Source organism: Ramularia collo-cygni (genome assembly GCF_900074925.1).
Source record: "Ramularia collo-cygni strain URUG2 genome assembly, contig: RCC_scaffold01, whole genome shotgun sequence".
Classification (NCBI taxonomy): Eukaryota; Fungi; Ascomycota; class Dothideomycetes; order Mycosphaerellales; family Mycosphaerellaceae; genus Ramularia; species Ramularia collo-cygni.
Genome location: NW_019716255.1, coordinates 867,564 through 892,058, shown reverse-complemented (window position 1 = coordinate 892,058; position 24,495 = coordinate 867,564). Strand labels below are relative to the sequence as shown.

Genomic DNA, 24,495 nt, shown 5'->3' with positions numbered 1-24,495 from the left:
TGGCGAGGACCGGCAATGGACGGCCTTTGCTCTGCGTGAGTTCCTCTTTCTCCACACGTTCACACGGCTATGTTCATGTTCGCCAATAGCGCCCCTTGGATCTTGGGGCATATAGAAATCACCCAAAACTTGGTCTCGTTGAGCACCAGGAGCTCACCTGGTCGTGAGAAGCAGAAATTCGCTACTCCCCCGGGTATCTTGATTTTGCCAATCAGCTTTCCGCCAGGACTCCAGACGCTCACGCCATCGCCACAGCCACTATAGACGTTGCCGTCCAAGTCACATTTGATGCCATCCGGTATGCCTGCAATTCGTAAGCTTGCGATCACTACCAAAGCTTGCATGGCGACGTACCTTCATCTGCCATGGCGAACAACCTCCTGTTTGCCAGGAATTGGGATCCGTGCCTCTCAAGAACGTCAAAGGCATATCTGTGAGAAGTCAGCGTTGTAGCATGAGACTCACCATCTCTACACGTGTGGTGCCTCTGCTTGTCGCTTGAAGCACCTCCGAGCCTTGAACATGCAGAGTCAATGTGCCGGGACTCGGCCTGGCCTGCACTTACATGCTCGAGGCCCTGGTAAGATCTGTGGTACCATCCCCGTGGATCCAATCTGTATCTGTCACGTACACAGTCTGTTCATCGGGCGAGAAGCATAGACCGTTACATCTTCCGAAGCCGTCGGCTACTGCTCGAATGTCCCCAGACTCTGGTTCAAATCGATACACCTGCGTCGGCAACTGAGGAGCGTGCCTGAAACCTTGATCATGCCCATACGAAGGGTCGGTAAACCAGAGGGCGCCATCGCTATGTACGACCACGTCATTGACGCTCGAGAACAGCCGCCAGTGAAAGGACGAGATGAGTGTCTTCGTTGCATACGGTGGCTTCGCTTCCACGAGGACCAAGCCACCAGGCTCATCTAGCGTTCCTTGGTCACAGAATAGCACACCACCTTTGTAATTGATGCCGCCGTTACCCATGGTCACGTTGGTGCGAATTTCTTCATAATGCCATTTGCCATCGGATCTGACCATCTTTCYGATCTTGATAGATGGGCCCTCCTGAGATCGGAGTGTGTTACTCGTAATGTAGCAGGCATCCTGGTCTGGAAAGTAAACTCCGGCTTCGTGAGCGAATGGCCAGTCCTTCTCAAGTGCCAGTGTTGTCTTGGGATTCTCGCCTAGTAGTTTGAGGAAAGCATCGTCGTAGATGGCGAAGAAAGGCTCGTCGAATTTCCGTTGAGCGCAGGCCTCTGTCACTAGAGTTTGCTCCTGCCTCGAAACTCGCTGGGAGCAGTAAGTACGTGATCAACGCCATCAACAACTCCTGTGTGTACCTTGCAGTTGCGTGGTAAACTCATGTTGGAAGGTGTCTGTCGGCGTGTTGGCGGTCGCCGACATTCGACTCAAGGCCAATTTCCAAAACGTGCCCAGTCAGCAGCAATTGCCGTCTACAGCCGGCGGGCAGTCTGGGGAAATGCACTAAGCATCGGGGAAAAGCTTGAGTACGCGTGATGGAAATGGGGTTTTCATGGTATCCCTGCTAGATCACGGAGAAAGCAGTGGAGGATAAGAGTGTTGACTCCCCCAGATTGGATTGTACCGCAGTTTCCACCAGGCTTGCGAGCGACAGATCAATCTCCCTGCAGGCGTTCTTGAGTGGGAAAGCTTCTATTCTTGGCACCGAGCTGTGTAGGTACCTCAGTCGTCGTCGCCACACATACTCGGACTCATCAACATCCTCCTATCTTCTGAGGGTCCAATCGGAACAGTTGCGCCAGCAAAAAGAAGGCAACATGATCCGACTCGAGGGCAATGCACTATTGTATACCGTCTCCTTGCTCACATGTCTCGGATTCCTTCTCATAGGCTACGATAATGGCTTGATGTGTGTATTTCAAGCATCTCGATCGTACCTATGTTACTATACTGATCAAATCAGGGGCGGTCTTGTCAATGGTCCAGCTTTCGATGGCACATTCAATATTGACCAAGACACTAATGAGGGCACCAACATGATAGCTCTCATCGTCGCTATTGTGAGAAGCCATTTTCCCGTCTTGGCCGTCTCTTCTTCTGAGGCATGCTAATGCTACTTCTCAGTACGAAATTGGCTGCTTCATTGGAGCAGCGATAACAAGCTTCATTGGAGAGAATCTCGGGCGGAAGAAGAGCGTCCTCATCGGAGTCATCATCATGATTGTTGGGGCGCTTCTGCAGGCAACTGCATACAGCAGAGCCCATATGATCGTCGCCCGTATCGTATCTGGGGTGGGAATGGGCTTCATCAACTCGACTGTCCCGGTTATGCAAGCGGAGTTCAGTCCCAAAGCGACGAGGGGCATATATGTGTGCGCTCAGCTCTCGACGCTGAATTTCGGCATCATGTTAGTTTACTGGGTGGACTATGCCAWGTCCAAGATAGCTGGGGGTCCTAGCTACGCCTGGAGAGTCCCGGTCATTCTGCAGTGCATTTTCCTGATCCCCATGCTATTCATTCTGTGGATCATTCCAGAGACTCCACGGTACGTCGCTGAGAGAAAAATTTACCCGATACTTGTTACTGATTTGTATCTAGATGGCTAGTCTCGCACAACCGTTCCGAAGAAGCTCTCGATGTTCTTCGAAGACTCAACAGGAAAAAGATGAGCGAAGATGCCATCATTCGTATGCACTCTGACATTGTTAACACTGTTGCTTACGAAGCCTCTATCGGCTCCGGGAGCTGGTCGGATATTGTGAAGAGCGATGATATACAATCAAGTCGCAGATTCTTTATYGCATGTGGTATTCAGGCTATGCAACAGCTGGGAGGTGAGTACTCACCCGAAAGAATGAGAGCATGGCCTATTGCGTGTTATTCCAAAGATGCATGGGATGCGCTTTGGAAAGTCTCTTCCCATCTCTTCGACCTGTCACTGACTGTCCATTCTTACTCACAGGCATCAACGCGTTGATTTACTACTCGAACACATTGTTCCAGAAGAGCTTAGGTTTCGACGCGGAGCTATCTTCCCTCATGTCCGGATTTCTGAACACCTGGTTCTTTGCGGCCTCTTTCATCCCGTGTAAGATTCTTCTTGCCAACCCGTACTCACTTGGAATCTAAGCTGACAATTCTAGGGTTCCTAATTGACCGTGTTGGACGACGCCCCCTTCTGCTTTCCATGATCAGTGTAATGGCCGCCGTGATGATATGCCAGACTGGTCTCATCTGKAATGTCGAGCAGGAAACGTCCATTGCTAAGACATGTGGTATCGCAGCAGCAGCCATGCTCTTCATTTTTCAAGGAGCATTTACAATAGGCTTCCAGGCGACGGTCTGGGTCTATCCGTCTGAGATTCTGCCCTTGAAGCTTCGACAAAGGGGTTCCTCTGTCTCGACCGCGTGTAACTGGATCTGCGTAAGCCTCACCCCTTGGTTCAACGCGCATGATGCTAATTTCACAGAACTTTGCCATTGTGTACATCACCCCTCCTGCGATTCGCAATATCAAGTACAGAACATATATCATCTTTGGGGTAAATTAGTCCACAATCCTCGCAACTCTATAGAAGCTGATCAATGACAGGTGCTCAATACACTGTGGGTTCCAATCATCTACCTCTTCTTTCCGGAAACAAAGGGCATGTCTCTTGAAGAGGTAGACAGTCTCTTTGCTAGGAACGAAGAAGCGCGACGACAATTGAGCGTCGTCGTCCATGACCAGAAGATCGATGATGTTGAGCAGATTGACGACATTGCATTGTCTAAGTGATGAAGCATATGCTGATGACCAGTGGGCTCTGTTGCGATGAGACGAAATTGTCCAAACTGGAGTCTTTGGAAGCAGTCGGAATACTCGCGAATTCCTGCGAGAAAAAAAGGGGCGCCAGTATGCCTGAGGCATCAAGGCTAGTTCGATCTGCGCGGGCAAATCCACAACACTCACTTCTCCTTCATCATCATCATCATCATCATCATTTCTTGAACGAAATCAACCATTGCAACGGCTTATGCCGACTTTTTCCCTGTCCACAACGGAAAGGCCATGCGAAGCCAGGGTGCGGATGCTGAGAGCCAAAAGTCGACCATTTAATGGCGTCATCCGTTGACCTGCCGAATTGGGCAGGGTGTCTCACTCTCTGCTCCACTGTGCTCACCAGCTACCGCTCGGACAATGGCGCAGGTGAACCGCTGTTACAGTGGTGGAGGTGAAATAGTATCGTGGACGTCTGGCGCTTGACGACCCTGGCTTCAATCGAGCTTCACATGGAAGCCCGTGGCGACCATTTATAACATGTCTTCACTACCTCAAGTTGTTACACTGTCGAAGTCTCTGTTGCGTCACATAGACACATCATGAAGACCGCGTCCGTGCTCACAGCTTTTGCTGCTTCAGTAGCAGCATGGCCAGCAGTCGTCCAGCAAGACATGTTGCTACWGAGGGCAGCATCTTCTGGCCGCCTCAACACTGGAGGTAGGTTGCAATGTTCTTGATGACCTTTCTGGCCTTCTTTAACATACTCCCCAGGTGGACACCCAAATCCTAAGTGGGATGCTAAGGAGCAATACGTCGACGTGACCGACAATGGTCCTAATCCTTTCCAGTCGCCATCCTCTACCAACCTACGTGGTCAGTGTCCTGGGCTGAACGCTGCTGCAAATCACGGCTTCTTGCCCCGTAACGGAAAGGCTACCATTCAACAGACTATCACTGGCTTGCGTGATGCGTATGGCATGAATCCTGATCTTGCCGCCGGTCTCGCCGCCATTGCTATCCTCACCTCTGGTGATATTCCTAGTGGGCAGTGGTCCATTGGTGCCGGATTCCCATCAACCTTGCCTCTGGTGCTGAGCGACCCAAAGGGCATCCTCGGCTCCCACAACAAATATGAGGGAGACGCTTCTATCGTCCGCGGAGATGCATTCCTCAACAACGGCAAGGTCGATGTGTTTAACTGGAGATCTTGGAATAACCTCTGGAACCTCGCGGAGGGTGGTCTTACTATGGATAAAATCACCGAGCAGTCTCAATACGTCACCGACTATTCGCTGAACAACAACCCTCACTATTTTTCCGGCCCATTCAGTGGTCTTGTTGCGCCGGCTGCCAATAACTTCGTCATCAACTTCATGTCGAATCACTCTGCGGAGACCCCTGGTGGCACACTCAACAGGGACGTCTTGTCTCAGTTCTTTGCCGTTACCGGCACTGGAGCTGGTGCTTCTGGCGTGAACCAGGGTGACTTCGTTCACCACCGCGGACAAGAGTACATCAATCAAGCCCCCTTTGCATAGCAATTTGTACTGATAAAACTCGAAGGCGCATCCCCTTGAACTGGTACCGCCGCAACACGGCGGATGCCTACAACGTACCTGATGTCTTTATCGACTTACTCGCCGGCGCTCAGAAAAATCCAGACACTCTCCGCATCGGTGGCAACACTGGAACCACCAACTCTTTCACCGGTGTTGACATCTCCGATGTTTCGGGGGGAGTCTTCAATGGAGCCACTCTTCTCCAGGGCAACAACCTAGCTTGCTTCGCCTTTCAGGCTGCCATGGCTGGTGGTATCGATCAGCTCAGTGGCCTTGAGGAGATCCTTGGCCCAGCCCTGTCACCAGTCACCGACGCGATTGCCAGCTCCATATCTGGGCTTTCTTGCCCACAACTTAAGAGCTTCAACCAGAACCATTTCTCGATCTACCCTGGGTTCATCGACGGCGGTACTTAGAGGTTTGGGTGACATGCGGTGAAAGTTTTCTTGGCGACGCCTGGTAATTTGACGGTGAATGTACATATATATTCAGCCTAATTCAACGCCAACACGACAAACCTGCCTCAACGTTGCTTGGTAGTGGGTCCCGCTCTGGTTTGAGGTGAATGTGTAGAGGAGGTCCCATCACCTAACAGGGTCAAATTGGCCCACGGGATCATTTGGCGTATGGMACGGCAGACGAGTTTCCCATGAGAGCCGTTTGCCATGCCATGTGGAATGCTTACGAAAGTTTCACTACGTACGGTTGGACAGCAGGATGGTCGATCAAAGTCAAGGCCGGAAGTGTTTCGTCTCATACAGCATCGCACCATGCCGTAATGCCTCTACGTTGTTCTGGGTCGCAAAAGCGCTTCAGAACCGTCGTCGTCTGCTATCAATCGAAGCGGTGTCTTGGACTAATCTTGACCCGATTCTGGTCGCAGACTCCGCACAAGTTGACATTGGAGGAAGGGATTTTCGAATGTGGTTCAATACTTTGCATTAAGTAGGCATTCACTTCAAACCAACATGCATCCCTCGACATTCTCATGCTTGGAGTAAGGCACATGACTGCCCGGCGATGGTGTCCATACACATTGTACCGACTGTTTATGATTCTATGCTTTCGTCCCATAGTTCCTCGCCTGCTTGGGAGTCAACAGTCCCAAGTACGAATCTAAGAGCTCGCCCGGCTTCTCGAAGAAGTCAAACATAGTAATGCCTAATCTCTTCCCCTTCATCCCCTTCAAGAACTCCAAAAGCTCCTGATTGACACCCATCACTGACCCATCGCCTAGAGCTAGATCCCGCGGCGTACTCGAAGGGTCATTGTCGGTCTTCGTACTGGATGCAAAGCTCCAGAACAACGCATCTCTGAACATGGGAGCATCACTMGCCGCACGTTTGAAGTGTGCTTCGGTGGCGTTGAGTTTCCAACGAACGTTCGTGTCGAGAGGAGAGTGCTTGGGCGTTTGAGGGTGGAAGTAATCCTGGATGTAGGCGGTTGCTTTACCGGTTGTGTTATATTCCAATGCGATGTTGTCGCCGTTTACCGTCCACTGCTTAGGAGAGAAGTGTATACCAGGGATCGAATCTTCATAAGATGTTGGCAGGAGACCCAGATCGAAACGACGCAGGACGGTGATTTTGCCTCTCACAGAGCCTAGAGTGCCCAGATGTCCTCTGGTTTGGTCGATATATCTCTTTGCTGCGGGAGAGGTGAGTATGTCGTACAACGCAAGCTGCGTACCAACGTCATCGCCAMCTCCTTCGTGTTGGAATGAAAGGAAGAGCGCCTCGCTAGGATGTCGATCAAGCCAGTCGTAAAAGGCATATAGCACACCGTCTACAGTTGCGGTTTCGGACTGTAAAGCATCGCCGTGCCAGAATACAAGCGTGGTCCGAGTCACATCATAATCATATCGAAGATCAAACGCACGAATGCCAGCTTCTAGCATAGCGGCCATGGATCTGTCCTGACAGCGATATGCTGCGGGATCTGTTGGTGATAGCTTCGCCAGATCGGAGGCGAAATGGAGTGAAGTTTGGGTCTCCTGGGTATAGTTCCAAGTGGCCGCATCGTGTGTGCCCGGAATGTTCATATGGACGAGTAGTGTATCGTCGCTAAATTCTCCCATCCACATCGCTGTGGACGACTTGGCAGTGCGTTCGTTGGCGTCGGGAATGCCAAAGATAGGAGATGCATCGTGGAGCACCTTTTCGAAGGCCAGCTTCGCCAAAGATGAGCTGTGGCTATATCTTCCAGGGAGGTCAAAGGATTTTGAGCCGGGGAGAACCCAGCTGGCGAGCCAGCCAAAGGAGAGAAGGGATGCGGCAGCTATGCTGATCAAGAAGAGGGCCCGCCAGGGTTGGGAAAGCGGAGCTGTAAGCATGGTGGACTAGCCATGCGTGTACAAGTTTATGTGCTATATTGATGACATTGTTCCGCGGCGTTGACAGGTGAAAGTCGATACGGAGGAGCACGTTGCGAATGGCGTCAGCGGCAGCACCCGCCGTATAGACCCACTTAMCGAACCAAACCATATGCTATTCACGAACTCTCCAATCTGGTGTGGTCATGTCATCGTGGCCTCCATGTCTTCGTCTAGGTAGTTTTGAAACATCGTGGACTACAGTCGAAGCGATGCGGTTGTACAATGGCAGGAAATCAACGTTCATCAGGATCAGGGTTAGGGTTGGGGTAGTGTGAAAGATGGAATTGTCGCGTATTGTGATCTGTTGCCTGTGAGAAGTCAATATCGAGACTCTCGCAACTTCGGACTATATCGGGACTTAAATTGAATGTCTATTGGCCCTTTGCCACTATCAATGGTGGCAGATTATCCTGGTATAGCACAAATTTGCCATTTGAGCAATGAGGTTTGTGATTCTACAGGAGGCGATCACGCAGATACTCTTAACGAAGCCTAGAGGTCAATATCAGGGAGTGAATGGACGACTAATACGAAGAAACCCGCACAGCACTTCTACATATGGTCGTAACAAAAACACAGGTGTGGTGTCAAGGGAGGTGAAGCTGGAGTTCTGCGCCTGCCACTCTCGAACGGAGCGCAGTCCGGGAAATTGACCAATAGCAAGCCGACGCCTCTCCATGACCATCATACATTCCGCCCAATCGCTCTCTCTCAATCGCATCTTTTCCCACAACCCAACATGGCATCCAAGCTTATGCCGAGGGCCCTTCGAGGCAGCTTCAGAGCCGCTCAGAATGCCACCTGGCAGCCGCGGAGGACATTCGCCGTGTCGCCCATTGCCCGGAGCGCAAGTCTCAACGTGGTATGCATGCACTGCAACAAAACCAGCGCCCTCTTGCACCGTCTAACCCGCCGCCCAGCACCGCGACAGCCCCGAAAACAACCTGTCGGTCCCCTTCAAGTTCAATGCGCAGAATGAAGAGCTCATCAAGGAGGTGCTGAGCCGCTACCCGAGCCAGTACAAGAAGGCGGCGGTAATGCCGCTGCTGGATCTGGGCCAGCGCCAGCATGGCTTTACCAGCATTAGTGTCATGAACGAGGTCGCGAGGTTGCTGGAGATGCCACCCATGCGTGTCTACGAGGTCGCCACCTTTTACACCATGTACAACAGGAATCCCGTGGGCAAGTTCCACGTGCAGTGCTGTACTACCGTGCGTCCACCACCACCACCACCAGCGAGGGCATCTACGTTTGAGTGCTAATTTTCACAGACACCATGCCAGCTGAACGGCAGCGACGGTATAATGAAGGCCATTGAAGATCATCTCGGCATCCACCACGGCGAGACGACTGCCGACAACATGTTCACATTCACCGAAGTCGAATGTTTGGGAGCTTGTGCCAACGCACCCATGGTGCAGATCAACGACGATTTCTACGAAGATCTCACACCGGAAACGACAAAGTCTCTGCTCACAGCTCTCAAGGAGGCAGCGGAGAAGACAGGCGCGAGCGGAATGGCGCCTGGACTGGCGGGCGATAGCGGTAAAGACCAATCCGCGGGAGAGGCCACCGAACAGAAGTTGAAGCAAGGGGGAGCAGGATACACGGCCCAGGGAGTGAGCATTCCCGCACCAGGCCCTATGAGCAGTCGCACTTCATGTGAGAATTCGGCAGGTCTGACCAGTTTGACCGGCGAGCTTCCCACACCCGAGCAAACACTCAGGACAGATGGTCAGCTATAGGTGTACATATGTAAGAATACAACCTCGACACAAGAGCCTGGCAACCAAAATCTGGACCTACGCGACTGATATCCGGCTTGCCCCTGTAGCCAATGATCACTAGCCTTTCGCTTTGCGGCAGCAAGGCGCGGACCGCTTGTCCGAAAGGTGAAGCGCATCACCAACGGGAGAGCACGATGTCACCCCGAACGTGTGAAACGTCGTGAGCGAGCGCCAGATCGTGCATTTCGTTAAGCCACAGAAATGGCATGAAACGCGAAGCTGACAACTAGGTGCGCCTGGCCAATCTTGAAGGATCCAGAAATACTCAGTACATAACCCAGCCCTCTGACACGCAAACTTTACCGCCGTACACGACCAACGTTCTTTCAAAGCTTCCATTTGTTCCTCAACTCGGGCGTACCTTTGACAGGCCGCACTCGCGCCCCGTTCGTTATTCTGTACCACCCACACTCATTTCGTTGTATTCATTCCTGTCATTACATTCTTTTCTTGGCACAGCACCGAAACTCAAACAGCCCTCACCACCACTGCCCTGAAGCACTACGTTCACGATGTATCAGTCGACAGTTTTCATGGCCTTGGCAGCCCTTTCGATAGGTGCATCTGGCATTGTGCTGCCCATTAACACGATTTTGCGTAAGTCCATCGAGCTTGTGAGTGTGAACGGATTGCTAACGAAAAGCTCAGCAACCCAGACCTGCGAGTTCCAGGAACTTAAGAGCAACCAGTCTATCATCTTTGGCTGGCAGCTCGCGGGAGCCGTGCTCGAGAGTGCAGAAAAAGGAGCTATTTGTAATGCTCTTCCACGCACTGGTCTGGTGAAAGCCGGGCTTGATATCCTGAACATCAAAGGTATTCTGATTCTCTCCCGTTCGTACAAGCAACATGCTCACCATCYATTCCAGAGCACGTTTGCTCACCTTCCTCGTCCAAAATTAACGCTACTTCTGCCTTGCCAATGCTGGTCCGATACAACTCCGCAGCCTTCACAACCATGCTCACGCACGTTTTCCCAGAGGAGAATGCACCCGACTTCCGCTACCTTTGCGATAACATCCGCTTCGTCCAGCTTCGTGCCTTTATGCTCAATGATGCGCAGATTGTTACTGCGATCTGCAACAAAGGTGGCCCAGGCGCTCAGATCTCGCCGGAGCCTTTTACCTCTCTCGCCAAGCCCAACGATACCGCCGTGGCAGCCTACCGGAACACCGCTAGCAAGCTCTTCGCTCGCAACTACGCCGCTACAGCCTCATCTCCGCAACAACTAARGGGATACTGCAACCGTGCACCGACCTACCAATCCAATCTGGAGCAGCTGTATCTGGACCCCCAAGCCGTTTCCAAGGAACTATGCAGTCTGCAGACAGTACCAACAGTCGCCGAAACGCAGGCATCGATCAAGGACCTTACAACCCAGCAATTCATTACTGTTGTGGAGAACATGAGCAATGTGCCCGGATGGAACAAGTGGCTGTGTCAGCAGCTCAACCAGAATGCCATCGATGCCACGGGTCTCGATGGTGCGACTATCAAGACGGAAATTTGCGGACATTCAACCCAGCTATAGATTTTGAAGAGAGGTGGAGTCATGATTCATGATCCATACATGATCTTGGACATGTTGATTTACTTTTCCGTTGTATGGTTTTTGATTGTAAATTGACTTTTTGTCACGGATGTGACTTGAACATAGGGGAATCGTAGCTTTCTCGAACATGATTTACGTTCGGGCCAAGAGAATTCGCAGACTTGCTTTCATTCTTCATTTGTTGGCGAAGACAGAGAAGGCCCCCTCCCTGATGTCTCAMCCAGCACAGCCTAGAATCGTTTGTGAAACGTGAGTCGCAGCATATTTTTCTACCGAGCCGCGATTTCCAACTCAGAAGGGGGGCCTGGACATGATCGCAGGTCTTTTCGATCGATGGACCACTGTGCGAGACATGCTGCTTGCCTGCACGTTTGAGGCGAATCTGCCAGTCTGTCACATTTGGCACCGATGCCGCACTAGCAACAATACCTATGCAAAATGGTGTCAGGAGGAAGCAGTGGCAATCTGAAAGGAAGGAATGAGCACTGCACAATTGATTATTTCCTGTTCTCATAAAGCTATTCTGTTTCGTCATGTCCTTCAGTCATAGTCTCGTCTCGTGATAATCGTACTGTGAACGCAAAGCAGGTCGACCAAAGAATGGCAAGAAAGACGCCCAGGACATCGCACCAATGAAACAACAATCAGTCCAGCCGTCAACGGCGAGACCGCCGCCTGCTAGACCTTCCCTCGCCTTCACCAGCACCCCCACCTCCGTCGTTTCCACCACCGAGCAATGCTTTGAAAATCCCTCCCGCGCCGCCCTGTCCGTTGATAAGATCGTTAATTTTCTGTGCCAACGGATCTTCATTTTTGCGGTTGCCCTGGTCGTCAAAGCGGTCAGGCAGCTCAATCGTACCATCTGAATCCTCGGACGGCGAGCGATCGCGCGAGGCCTGTTGGCCGTCACGATTGTAATTGGGCCCGTCGCGGTTGCGTTCTTTCCCCTTGCGCTTTCTCCTCCGGTGCTTTCGGTCGTCGCTGGTTTCCGTGTCGCTGTGTCGCTCGTTGTCTGGGTCCCCGCGCTTCGCGTCGTCTTTTCGTCGCGAGGCATCGGGAAAATGCGCCGTGTTTGATTCCAAATCGAACTTCACGCGACTGGACGAACGTTGACGCGGAGTCATCATACCATCTGCGAGGTCAAAAGTCAGCTCTGCCACTATTGTAACACAAAACTTGAAGGCGGGTTCTCTAGGACGTRCCACCGTCCCGAGATTCGCGCCGATTCGAGCCTTCCTTTGACACACTCACATTCTCAGGAGATCTGCCTCTCCGTTCATCGATTCGTGGGTTATCATGCGATGCGTTCTGACGATCAACGCCGGCGTGAGCATCACCATGATGTGGCTGGCCCATATTGGCGTCACTACCCCCATAACCGCCGTATGATGCATCGTAAGGATGTTGTTGGGCCGGCTGACCGGCATAATCGGCAGGATTATACGTCGGATACGAAGTTGGCGCTCCATATCCGTCATTTCTGGCGACATCCCCTGTGGGAGGCGGTGGGAAGTAGTGGCTTGACGGGTAAGTTTGCTGCTGTTGGTAAGGTGGCTGCTGGAAGCCATTACCACCCATTGGTGGTGGACTGTACGGCTCCTCTTGTTCGCGAAGGCTGTTGCCGTAATAGTCATCGTCGCGGCCTGGAAACTTTGTCAGTCTTGGTACAGTATAAGCAGCGCATATAAAACACTCACGTCGGTTCTCATTCACAACTCTGCTGCGCTCACGACGCCTGCCATATTCATGAGCGGCCGCGCCAGCCGCCCCTCCTACTGCAGCACCTGCGGCAAGATTACGCGCGCGACTATGACCACGTCTTGTGTCAGGACTGCTTGACCTGCTGCCACCACGGCGCCGATACATTCCAGGTTCTTCGTCGCTATAGTAGTCACCACGTCGTGAATCGGGGTAGATCGGGTCGTTGCCATATGCTATCATGCCAGGACCGCCTCTGCTTCGTTCGTCGTAGCTCCTGTCGTCATAGCTTCTGTCGTCGTAGCTGTCATCGTCGCGACCGCGCGCACGCGACTTACTCCTGCTCCTGCTGCGCCGAGCTCTTCCGCGGTGCAGCTCGTCCGCGATGATGGCGTCTTTCTTGGCCTCCTYGTTGGCCTTGTTGTTCTCGTAAAGTCCGGCGAGCGCTGCGCCTCCTAGGCCTGCAGCGGCTATGGGCACACCAGTTCGAATGCGCGATTTGCTACGGGGCCGGCTTTTCGAACGAACTCTGTCGAGTATCCCCGCAGCAGCGGCAGAAGCCAGACCAGCTTGAGCTATCCTGCGATTCCGGTGATCAGGATTGCGGGCTTCGCTTTCTGTTCGAATGACCTCCGTGTCGTCATAGCTGTGCCGCCGTCTTCTCGAGCGGCTCCTGTGAGGTGGTGCTTCGTTCACGATAACGGTCTCCTTGTTCCCGCGATTTTTGAGAGCGTAACCTGCGATAGCTCCAACTGCAGCCACTGCAGCCAGACCGCCGAGTGTTTGCTTGCGGCTGAAGCCACCCGCAGACCTGGATCTGGAGCGGTACTTTCGCCTATCGCGGCGATCGTCATAACGGTCATCGTATCGCTCTTCATACCTGTCTCGATCACGGTCTCCGCTACGAGATCTGCTTTCGGATCCTCCGAAAAAGCGGCTCAAACTCTTGGTCTTCTTCAATCTGCTCGCTGCTTCTACCCCTGCTGCACCAAGGGCTGCACCGCCTATTGCGTTGCGGCCCCGGTTCGTCTTGTCGCCTTTTTGCCTGCGATGGTGTCCGTAAACTTCGGCAGCTGCGACGCCAGCAAGGGCACCACCGGCTAGCTCACGCTTGCGGCTCCGACTGCGACTCCGACTCCGACTGCCAGCATCTTCGTTGTATGTCGTGCGTCGCACGTACTCGTAGCTGTCATCGCTGCTGTATTGAGACGCGCTATCACGCGGCCGGATCTCCGTCTTACGGTCGTAGCTATCGCTKCGTCTCCGGCGCTCCACGATGCGGCGCTCGTAGAAGTAATCCTCCTCCGGCTTGGGGGCTGGTTCGGGCGCTGGTGCAGGTGATGGGGGCGGCGACTCTTCCTTCTTCACTAGCGATCGACTCTCGTCTTTCTGCTCCGTGACTTCTTTGCGTTCAATGAACTCATACTGTGGCTCCTCACGACGGATGATGATCTTCTGTGGTTCTCGACGCTCCTCACGGATGATGATTGGCGCTGCCGGCGCAGACTCACGGATGATGATTGGCTGCGGCTGGGCGAAATACTCGGTGCTTTTGCTGTACTTCTCCAGTTCATACGGACGCTCTCGGGGAGGTGAGAAGTCGCGCTCGCGCTCAAACCGGAACTCGCGAGTCACTCGCTCGGGCGAAGGCGGTGACGGTACCCGTACAAGGCTGCGCGCGTCACTGTCTCTCTCCACTACCCTGTAGTGAACGTCTCGCCGTGCTGGCGAGTCATGTGCTCGCTCTCGCTCAATCACGCGCTCGGTAAAGCGCCAGTCTGTCTCCTCGCGCGGAGAGGGATCGCACTCGCGAACACGCTCAGTGACGCGGTATTCGACTTCACCGGATCGCGACGGCTGGGGAGAAGGTGCGCGGCGCTCGCCGCGTTTGATCACTATCTTCGTGTCCACTTCATCGTTTCCCTGGTAAACGGAACGGGCAATGTTCTCGGGCACCTGGTACCGCTTGATCGTTGTGTAGGAGCGGTGATGTGAGTCTTCCTCGTCATCACGATAGATGGTGCGGCCACCGCGGACGGACGCCATGGTGCCGTTGATGTTGATGATGCGGGATCAAGGAAGATCGTGCCAGTCGAGTGGTTGATGAGTCGAGTATCACACCGGTGGGATGTAGAGAATCGGCGTCGAGGAAGAATTGAGCCGTGTGACACCAGGCTGCACGGCTGCGCCTTCAGCTGATCTAGCGACTCAGACGTGGTGGTGGTAGTGGTGTGGATAAGGTAGTCGCGGAAGCGGGGTTTGGCGCAGGTTCGCGAAATATGCACCGTCACCTATTCATGCGTCTGTTTTGGTACCGGGCAATGCAGTTCTGTCGATTGAGGTGGAATGGTGTGTGAGGGGTGCAACGACGTTGCTTAAGGTAGTGTGGAGCGAAGATAAGATCGCGCCTCCTTCCTCTGACGTGCTCATCAAAATCCCCCCTTTCACCACCGTCAGTCACACACAGATGGGCCTAGGTATGGAGAGGAAAGTACGGACTGCAAAAATCAATGGCGCACACGCTGAACGATCCGAGTCAGAAACACAGCGTTCTGCGCAGTGCAAAGCCTCCTCTTGCTGCAATGTGACGACGTTCGCTGACGTATGCGCGAACTCGCGCCGCGCCAACGAACCCGTTCTCCTTGGCGTGGAAAACATGTCCACCTGCCACCTTGATGCCTCATGCTGCCCGAGAACGTTTTCGCGGTGGCCGGAGAAACCCGAGCGTATTCCTTCGCAAACACAACGGTCAAGCTCATGGGAGCTCGGGACAGGGAGCATGGATGACCCGGGAAGTGCGGTCTTCTATCTTGCACTGCCCTAGTATTTCTCTCCACCCCGAATAGTGTTCAATGTGACTACCATGTCACTGGAGACCGAGCATCAAGAGAAGTCCTGGACAGGCGACGTGCAAACATCTGGAGTTTTGACTCCTTCTGCATGGATCTCCTACACAAATCTCAGCTGGGTCTACCATAGCCGTTCGGTCTTGCCTGAAGAGCCATTGGCAGCGGCCCTCTCGTAGGAGTGGGACCGCTCTGTCCCTCCGAGGCCTTGACTTCTATTACAAGCCGATTGAGCGGTGATCCAAGTACGGCACTGCAACGCGATTCGTCCTAAGATCAATCCTGGCCTGTCACAACACCGTGCCGATATCCACATCGCGGTCCTCTGTTTTTACATACTGCCTCCCGTGGCTCCACCGTGGGGAATGATGGCTGCTAAACAAAAGAACTTCGTACAGCATCTCTTTACATCTGAGGGTGTTCGTCTCCACAGTGTCCTCTCGAGTATCCTAGCCCTGGTGCGTTGGCAGCGAACCAATTTTCACAAAACCACGGCGAAAGCGGGTCTTGGATCATCAGGAATAACTTCAGRTACTAAAGGCACGACCCTGGAAGACCCACCTAGACTTGTTGCACGACAGTCGACATGGGCTCTGCACAGTGCATATCCCTTGCCACAGCGAAGAGATCATGCATTGGCACCCTTTGAGCGAGAGCGTGGCCGGCCCACGATCCGCACATGTCACTACATTTTCGTAACCCGATCTCTGTGTCAACTTCGGCAGGACGAAACACTCCCCCACAAGCAGAAATGTGGTACAGCGTCGCATCGGCCCACGCCTTCCAGCGGGAGGGTCGCTGATTACGGCAAGTATAAAACAACGACCTCACTTGTATCGGATGATAAATACCGTGAAGAAAATCGAGTCCATGTTTGCCTGGTAATGCCAGTCGGACGGACAGTGACAAGGTTGTATCCATACATTACCGGACAAGGTGTATGGGCAAGGGTACCCAACTTCCAAAAAGTGATCCGTCACATCCCACATAAGTTGACCGCTGCATCAAGCCTGATCGTCGACCTGCGTACCACATCATCTGATGGGGTCCGGAACGCTGCGTTTCGTTTCAAGGTCGGTTCGGTAGATGCTATCCCTGTTCATCTATAACCACAAGTCATCGACCGACGCGAGGTTATATGCTGTGATCAAACCCCCAGGGCGCTACCCAACTCAAATGACATCAAAGTAGCTAAATTGATTCTATTGTTCACAATTGCTTGTGCGTTGATCTTTATGCAATCCAATACATCACGCTCGGGGCAGAAGTAGATATTCCTCCAATCGACGTCTTGCAAAATGACTCAACAGGCTCTGGGTACCATCATCATCACTGCTGTCGACTCGTTCCCATTCCTCCGTTGCCTGAAAATGTTGTACACAACTGCTCCGGGTCGGCCCTGGTTCCCAATTCCCACGCAAAGCCGGTCCACGGCTCCTAGCAGATGAACATCTCGTAAAGGATGCGCGTTCCCGAATGGGGACGTTCAGCAACTGAGCCTGCCCAATCGCTGTCGCCGCCATTCATCTTAGGTGATCAAAAAGTCCCACCCATTATTTGCAATAATCGATTCCCAATCCCAGGTCTCTGCTTCCAGGCCGGCATCCATCTTCATCCATATGTCTTCCACAACCGCGCGCGCATATTGGATGTTCGCGAGTCCCGACCATTCCTGTAATCGATCGAAGGCTAATGAGATTGGAGTTCTTTGGCGCGGTTCAAAGGCCGCGCATCCCAGCAAGAATAGTGGCATAAGCAGAACGCTTTGCATTGACGATTCCCCTGTTCCCAGCGGCAGATGAGAAAGGTAGCACAGTCCCTGATCGACAGCGTTCTCAAATACGTCGCTCGCCCGGGAGGGCTGGACAGTGCGGAAGAGATAGATCCATGTGCACTGGCGATACAGAAGACTGCAGGCGTAACGCGGATTGTCCTCGGCGTATGTACACTTCCAGTCACGCAGGGAGCAGTCGATGGCGAAGGCTTCGTTMCAGATGAGTGAATCATACCACTTGGAGCCTGTAGCGCGTTGCTCGCGAATGCTGTCGCGGAGGCATCGAATCCGAGAGATCAAGCCAAACAAGCCGTCAAAGACACCGAGAAGCGCGCCGGCTGCTGGGGGTATCATGTACTTTGGAAGCTTGACTTCCATTAGATCCCTACTTCTGCTATCAATTGGGTTCACAAGACTGGTGATCGAGGCGCAGCAGTCGTGGTAAAGGATGAATTCCAGAAGGAATTGTCGTAGCTGCTCATTTGGGAAGCTGAGCTTAGCCTCGGTGAGCATCGACTTCATAGCATCGAGGTGGAGCTTTGAGACATAGACGTTAGCAGTGTCTTCAAATATTGTGAAATTGAGGGCCGCACTCTGTACTCTCCATGTACTGCTCCCGCGCAGACCGTTTGCAAGAATAGGACGAGCGTATGGGCAATCGATCGATCTCCATTGGGGAATGTTGAACGATTGTGACCGTCTAGTGTAGAGGAGGAACTCAGACTTTCACGTAAAAGGACTATGGCCCGATTGTTGTGGTGCTCTTGTCTTTCCTGCCACTCCAACCGCGGCTCGCTAGCTGTGAGACAGCTTCCAGATAGATAAAGCACACTATGCATCAGACCTGGATGTGACATGGCCATGGGAATGATGATCTCCTGAAACGGATTGTAGCTGTCTGTGAGTGAAAGAACGTTGCCCAGCTGGGAGGTGAAGTGCTGAAAGAACATCATGTCCACTGGATTCTCGACACCATTGAGGAGCAAGGGTAGTTCCACGGGCAAATTGAAAGGCAGCCTGAGTCTCTTCTCTTTCCCGCTTTGCCACGGCTGTAATGGCTCGTAGCCCCCACAAACCACATTGTTTTTCCTGCAATTTGAGCAAAACGGCTTCTGCTCGTCGCACTTTTTCTTGCGCTTCCGGCAGGTTGCGCAACCAGTTTTCGACCGGGCGTGCGATGCCTTCTTTGGCAAAGGGTTCTTTCTTGGTCGCCCTCGCTTCCGAGGAGCTGGCGGCGAAGTGTGAAGCTCAACGACCATGGGCTTCGCTTCGTCGAGGTCATACACATGCAGTATATCGTCGTCCGGTTCTTCAATCTTGGGTTGCATTATTATCCCGCTGGGAGAGGCATCGAGATCAAGTCGAGGCTCATCATCCTCGTCATCGCTTTGCGTGACGGTAGAGCCAGACGCCAATTCCGGCGATGGGCTGGAATCCGTTGGCGAGGGTTGTGAATTGGAAGAGCATGAGGCAATGCTACGTCGCCGGCTGCCTATGATCGATAGGGACATGATGTCCGGCGAGAGTCCTGAAGATGCCATGTAGTGCACGCAACACGATCCTCGACTGGGGCAGAGCGGTAGATTTAGAAGACCCGGTGCCTTGCAGGTGGCGGGTGCAAGACCAGCCGTGGTGAAGACACCAACACCCGAGACGAAAGTTCAATACCTCTTTCATATGACGACAAAGCGGAGCAGGAGACCGAGGACCGCAGATTGGAAGGACAATATTCGGAGCAATGATGTTGGCCTGTTGAAGAACGACGACGTGGCGCRGAAGTAAAAAGGGTACATGCATGAACGTAGAAGATCAACTGGAAGTCGTTCTTCTGGCGGTGAGACCCACTCTATTTCACTTGCCAGACGGATGCAGCAGCAAGATGTGCATAACATCTAAAGTCCAGAACCGCTAACGCTGCGGATCTGAACTTGGACCAGGGAGCGGAGCCTGCGTACAGTGAGCCCTGCTGCACAGGGATCAGGAATAGCGAGTCAAAGCCTGCCATTAACGGGCAAGTGGTCGACTGTTACTACTGGGGGCCCGCTGATTCGATCTGATCGATGACTTCCACAGTGCCACTATGCCGTAGTGGGCACGGTGAGATCGGACACGCAGGCTAAGGCAAGGCAGTCCTAGGCCGTATCAAGCCAGTCCAAGCCAGGCTTTCGAAGAAGAACAGACGGCCGACGTGAGAAAAGCCCGCTTGCACGGCCGTTTCGAACACCCCGCCATCCAGAGTGGCGAGCACGACCCCTGCATCATGCATCTGGTTGGATTTTGTTTCAAGACCTCTTGCACGGTGCTGGGGACTGAATGGTCCCAGGCGAGTGGCGTCTCCAACTTTACCGGGCTCGGTAGGGCTGGCCGAGTCCATCATCGGGACCACAAGACCCTCATCGGGCCTCGCAACGGCCAGGTATCCATGCCGAACCGGCATCCCGATCAGCGTAGAAATTTAAGCCCGCCTGCGCGCAAAGACGGACTAATAAGGAGTGCGTCTCGCAGCGGAAGCAGTGGGGTTTTGATCGCCCAACATCCCACGTTTCCCAGGAGAGAAGTCGCGTGGCTGCTCCGAGGTCTGCCGAGTGTGTGACTGTGAGGTTTGGCAATTCGTCCAAGCTGTAGACGCGGCCACCCATCTTTGGCTTTGGCGAACTGGGGAGGCTCGCCAATTCGCGGCATCGCCGCGAAGGCTGATGCCGTGCAAAGCGAAGGGCGGATAACGTCAAGCGAAGAGCGACAGGTCGCTTTCTTCGCACGCCTGCGCATGGATGGAGCAGGATCTGCAGTACGTCCTGGCATGCCGCATTGCATGTGCATGAAGTACGCGACCCGCTTGAAAGGTGCTACGGCATTACGCATTGTTTTGCTGTGCGATGCATGCCGAAATTGAGATGGCCCGGCCGTGTGTGATAGTGATGGACGTGTTGCTTGTTGCTGGATAGTACGTCGACGAGGCTCCCTAAGCCGAGAGGCTTGTTACAAATCAGAAGTTGGACCGAGCGTTGAGTAGCGCTCATGATCCATGCAAACGAGAGAAAACGAACATCAGATTGACTGAGAGCAGCTTGCATCTGCTGTGGGGCAGGATACATCCTGCCCGTGGATTAGTGGGACCTATCATCAACGATGTCTTCTGCTGCAGGATAACTACCTAGTTATCCTATGGGAAGCAGCATGTATCATATTGCCCAGGGGCATCACACGCGACAGGGTCACTTCAACGGTCGACGTGGGCAGATATGTACTCGTACAATAGGAAGAGGTCGCAATGTCAAACCATGTCAAGGAGGTCATGGATGTCTTGCGTCACTAGGGCCACCTACTCTAGAACAACCTGCGGCTACAAGGACCAAGATCTCACCTCATCACATCAACCATGCAACACGAGAGCTTATAAGCGCACCCTGTGGCTGATTGCCACACTTATCGAAGCGACCGTATCAGCTGAAAAACCATAATTGACAACCGTGGGTCGTCCGCCAGCAAAGCGACTGGCAAATGCAATGGAAATCCCGGTCGGAGTATACTCCACMAACACAAATCAATGGCCGCCTCCGTACAAGCGGATCATCATGGCCATACGATGTGCCAATGCTCTGATATCCACCAAGTGGGCAATCGAGAATCGAGATATGAGCGCGTCCTCGACCACCTCGGCTCCACTTTTCGCCCACGTCGGAGGTACCTATATCACCCATTGCAAACATCATCGTCCAGTCTGGTGGTCCTTCATTTCATCAGGATGAGCCTTTGCTGCAGCCGACCTGCGTCGCTGATCGCTTATAGCGAAAGGTAATCACTGATCAGTGAGGAAGCCGGTCAGGCACGGCTGTCATATTTGCTCCAGTTCGCAGCGGAATCCGTCACTTTGATGTGATGGAGGGCGGGAAGGTTTGCACGAGAACAGAACGCCCGTCAGCAATGCAGCAGCCGAGTCCACCGCCTTTCTGATCATCCGAACAAAGCACAGAAAAGACGCTCAGCACCGGTGTGGCGAACGGTCGATGGGACGGGAAGATGGCCAAAGTTCGCTGTCTTGTGATCAAATTGCCCAACTGCTCTGCGTCCACGGTAGTGTAAGTTTTGTGACCTCGCAAACCGTTGCAGTACACGAGATGGGGCGCGCATCGTAATGCCGAAGATGCAATCAATTTCGAGCAAGACAGCCTTGTGWCGCTCTCAATTGGTAGTGAGCAGAGGGCTTCTCAATCAGAGTGGGAGTGAACCTTATGAAGCTGTGGGCCTCGATTCCCAACACCTCTCTCACGTGGTGAGACAATCTGCCTTAATCTAATGTCGAAAAGGCGTTTGTTTAAAAGTCTTAAAACGACGACTCGCAAAAGGGAAGAAACGAATTTGAAGAACTCGTGATACACACTGTAGCGAGCACTATAGCTTACTGCTCGCCGGTTCAATAGAACAGCATGCGTTACCACTCCCGTCGATGACAGCCTCTGCGGTAGCTTGCCGATGTTGCTCGCTTAGCAGAACCGATTTGTTGAAGGCCTGGCTAGAGGGAGGAACGTCGATGGCTGGATTCTTGTCGAAGAAATTCGCCGGCTTAAACGAGACCTTGATGACCTCCGAGGGCATGACTGGGAAGTCTTCGATGCGTGGGATCTGTTACATGGTAAGGCTTTGCTGTTGCACAGATCTCGGAGATGACTTACATGATTGATGCCGAATTGAACGAACAGGACAATGTCATCGTCCACGATCTTCTCCTTTCGATCGGCCCAGCTACGTACGCCCGTGCCACCTCGCGACTGATTGGTGTATTTGCCACCTGCGTAGAGCTCTCCATCCCGATGCTTGACGGCATAGATCGACTTGTCTGCGAATTCAGCCCGTTGGTGATTGAATGATTGAGTATCAGACAAGATCTTCTGGAACGGTGGGGCGTGGATCTTGTATGCCACAGGTTTCCCGTTGATGGGGTTTCTGACTGCAGCATTCTGAATTTTGAATGTTCGATTCTGCGAGTAGTCGACATCGTAGCCTCCTGAAGTTTCTACCAGTGTCTCGGTGGTGGTGTAACCAGTTCCATGGGGGTTGAAGTCGGAGCGAGGCATTGCGTGGGCTTCTTCATAGACCAAACGATTGCTATGACCATCGATTGCGGGATCCACGCGCAGGGAAAAGATATGCTGGTGGTGAGTGGCTAGTACGCCGGGGTGGACAATCGTTCCCCATGGCACCTCGACTCCATCGTCGATTGGCTGAGTAGAGAGAATTCCCGTGGCACGAACCTCATACGACAGTTCGCCGGCCTGTCCAAACATGAATGCCATGATGTACTCGTAGTTTGCCACCTGATTTTACGTAGAGAAGCATTAGTGATGTCCTAAACACGTCTGACAGTAATAATAGCGAGCGTGGTGCGGAATATCTCACACCCGCCAAGCTGTACTCACGGTTATGATGGATTGCACGACGAACTCCCGGTTCCGAACCACAGCGGCTCTGCCTGTACGGTAATTGGTGTGTTTCCAACCGATTCCCCTGCATGAAGTCGTTAGCTATCGTTCTGTAGCCGTGGTTCTGTTGGAACTGGTTGGGAGGCAGCGACATCGCACATTCTGCTCCAGAAGATGGAGCACGACTGAACACGCGATGTGCTTCTGATCCTGATAAAGGTGCCCATAAAACTTACCCGTCCTGTTCATGCAAGCAAACGACGTTAGGCATTTCCATGGGTTCGCCCTTATCGTCTGCCAGAGTTGAAGAGAGGTAGTGAATCGATCCAAGACAATCGCAACCCAGCTTGAGGTCGTTCGCCATCACACCAGCACCGACGTCTCCAAGATCAAACGCGGACTTCTTGTGGTAAGGATGGCGAGGATCGGCGTAGGGAATGTTCATATCCGATAGTGAAAGGCGATAGAACAGGCTTCTGCCATCATAGCGAACATCATACAGCACCATGCCCTCCCTCTGGTTGAAACCAAGACGGAACGACCACTTTTGCCAGTGAATGATGGTGGAGGTTCCTTGTTCGGTTACTGTAAAGCTGGCGCCTTCTGGCTGTACAACGTGCAACGGCTTGAGATCTGTTCTGAGCTTTTGGTACTCTGGCACGTATTCATTGCCAGCCCGGGGGATCCACGGCTTCGTCTCGCTAATGGAGTTGTCCTTGCCCGTTGGGAGGCGATCGATGCGGATGACCTTGAGCTCCTGAGAAATGACTGGAGAAATGGCGAGTGGCAGGGCATAGTGGTTCGAGTCCGCATTGTCGGTGTTTGTGGTGTCTCGGAGGTACAGGAAACATTGCCACATCCTTTCATCATCATCAACACCATCAGAGCCGTAGATCCATGGATCGCAGACAACCACAGCGCCCTCGGGTAGCTTCAATTTTGCGATCTCTGCCTGAACACCAGCATCTTCAAGGGCAACACGCTCTATTGCGACGATCTCGCTGCCATCGATTGGAGCATGTACGTTGGCACCTAGACGAATGTTGTATTCAAGACTTTCAGTATCGAGGTTGACAACAGCCTCGTGCAGTTTATGCTATCGTCTGTCAGCTCATGTGCCTCATACAACGGTTCACTGTGGTTCCAAAACCTACAGTGTTACGCAAGTAGTAGGCAGCAAACACTCTCCGCTGGATGTGTGGCAAATCATGGCCGTGGAAAGCCGCCTCGAGGTACGGGACGGTCTCGGCTTTTGGAGGCTCCTCAAGAGTAAGGGCTTTGAAGTGAATGTCTGTCTCCGCTGGCCATTGCGCCTTGATCAGAGCTACGGCACGCTGGATTTCATCTGCACTGATTGGAGCCAAAGGATGGACGGTGGCCCTTTCTGCGGTCCTCGTGGGCAGCGAGGTGCTTGGCGAGAAGGAAGCTTCTGTGGTAGCCATGTTTCGGGATGAGTGAGTTTGAGCAAGTATCATAAATATTGGACATGGAAAAGGCCGAAAGGATATCTACTTATGCATACCAGAGCAGGTTGATAAAGACGGCCGAAGCTACGATTTAGCCGTTCCTACCTCCGGAGGTACAGCTGCGAGCCATGCTCCGCTTGGTAGAACTTTCGCCCGTTGGCCAACAAGTGGTGGGTCATATTCGGTCGGTGACAGACTCCACAGCTCGTTGCGATGTGCGTTGGCAACCGGTGATGCATCACGATAGCAATTCTTATCGCGCACGAGTCTCAGCAA

General features: G+C 53.0%; 9 protein-coding genes; 4 read left to right on the top strand and 5 right to left on the bottom strand.

Annotated features, from left to right (window-relative positions):
- Nucleotides 1–59: 59 nt before the first annotated feature.
- Nucleotides 60–1,364, bottom strand: RCC_00358 (related to lactonohydrolase; the record flags this gene model as incomplete). XM_023765510.1 has 4 exons in its annotated part: nt 60–304; nt 355–431; nt 566–1,290; nt 1,341–1,364. 4 exons carry the CDS (start codon nt 1,362–1,364, stop codon nt 60–62), a joined length of 1,071 nt encoding a protein of 356 aa, XP_023621278.1.
- A 435-nt stretch (nt 1,365–1,799) lies between these two features.
- RCC_00357 (related to sugar transporter) lies at nt 1,800–3,761 on the top strand (the record flags this gene model as incomplete). XM_023765509.1 has 8 exons in its annotated part: nt 1,800–1,891; nt 1,946–2,042; nt 2,107–2,528; nt 2,582–2,817; nt 2,946–3,071; nt 3,127–3,407; nt 3,454–3,525; nt 3,576–3,761. The coding sequence occupies 8 exons, from the start codon at nt 1,800–1,802 to the stop codon at nt 3,759–3,761; spliced, it is 1,512 nt and encodes a 503-aa protein (XP_023621277.1).
- Nucleotides 3,762–4,345: 584 nt separating this feature from the next.
- RCC_00356 (related to oxidase) lies at nt 4,346–5,721 on the top strand (the record flags this gene model as incomplete). XM_023765508.1 has 3 exons in its annotated part: nt 4,346–4,463; nt 4,518–5,256; nt 5,310–5,721. The coding sequence occupies 3 exons, from the start codon at nt 4,346–4,348 to the stop codon at nt 5,719–5,721; spliced, it is 1,269 nt and encodes a 422-aa protein (XP_023621276.1).
- A 641-nt stretch (nt 5,722–6,362) lies between these two features.
- On the bottom strand, nt 6,363–7,637 carry RCC_00355 (related to phosphatidylinositol phospholipase; the record flags this gene model as incomplete). The annotated part of the gene is made up of 1 exon (XM_023765507.1): nt 6,363–7,637. One exon carries the CDS (start codon nt 7,635–7,637, stop codon nt 6,363–6,365), a length of 1,275 nt encoding a protein of 424 aa, XP_023621275.1.
- Nucleotides 7,638–8,418: 781 nt separating this feature from the next.
- RCC_00354 (probable NADH dehydrogenase flavoprotein 2, mitochondrial precursor) lies at nt 8,419–9,424 on the top strand (the record flags this gene model as incomplete). XM_023765506.1 has 3 exons in its annotated part: nt 8,419–8,541; nt 8,600–8,890; nt 8,951–9,424. 3 exons carry the CDS (start codon nt 8,419–8,421, stop codon nt 9,422–9,424), a joined length of 888 nt encoding a protein of 295 aa, XP_023621274.1.
- A 554-nt stretch (nt 9,425–9,978) lies between these two features.
- RCC_00353 (uncharacterized protein) lies at nt 9,979–10,994 on the top strand (the record flags this gene model as incomplete). XM_023765505.1 has 3 exons in its annotated part: nt 9,979–10,063; nt 10,115–10,279; nt 10,333–10,994. 3 exons carry the CDS (start codon nt 9,979–9,981, stop codon nt 10,992–10,994), a joined length of 912 nt encoding a protein of 303 aa, XP_023621273.1.
- Nucleotides 10,995–11,671: 677 nt separating this feature from the next.
- On the bottom strand, nt 11,672–14,759 carry RCC_00352 (uncharacterized protein; the record flags this gene model as incomplete). XM_023765504.1 has 3 exons in its annotated part: nt 11,672–12,147; nt 12,263–12,658; nt 12,713–14,759. 3 exons carry the CDS (start codon nt 14,757–14,759, stop codon nt 11,672–11,674), a joined length of 2,919 nt encoding a protein of 972 aa, XP_023621272.1.
- A 2,328-nt stretch (nt 14,760–17,087) lies between these two features.
- RCC_00351 (uncharacterized protein) lies at nt 17,088–18,844 on the bottom strand (the record flags this gene model as incomplete). XM_023765503.1 has 2 exons in its annotated part: nt 17,088–17,870; nt 17,927–18,844. The coding sequence occupies 2 exons, from the start codon at nt 18,842–18,844 to the stop codon at nt 17,088–17,090; spliced, it is 1,701 nt and encodes a 566-aa protein (XP_023621271.1).
- Nucleotides 18,845–21,725: 2,881 nt separating this feature from the next.
- Nucleotides 21,726–24,195, bottom strand: RCC_00350 (related to peroxisomal amine oxidase (copper-containing); the record flags this gene model as incomplete). XM_023765502.1 has 5 exons in its annotated part: nt 21,726–21,956; nt 22,007–22,648; nt 22,751–22,838; nt 22,990–23,849; nt 23,908–24,195. 5 exons carry the CDS (start codon nt 24,193–24,195, stop codon nt 21,726–21,728), a joined length of 2,109 nt encoding a protein of 702 aa, XP_023621270.1.
- Nucleotides 24,196–24,495: the final 300 nt, after the last annotated feature.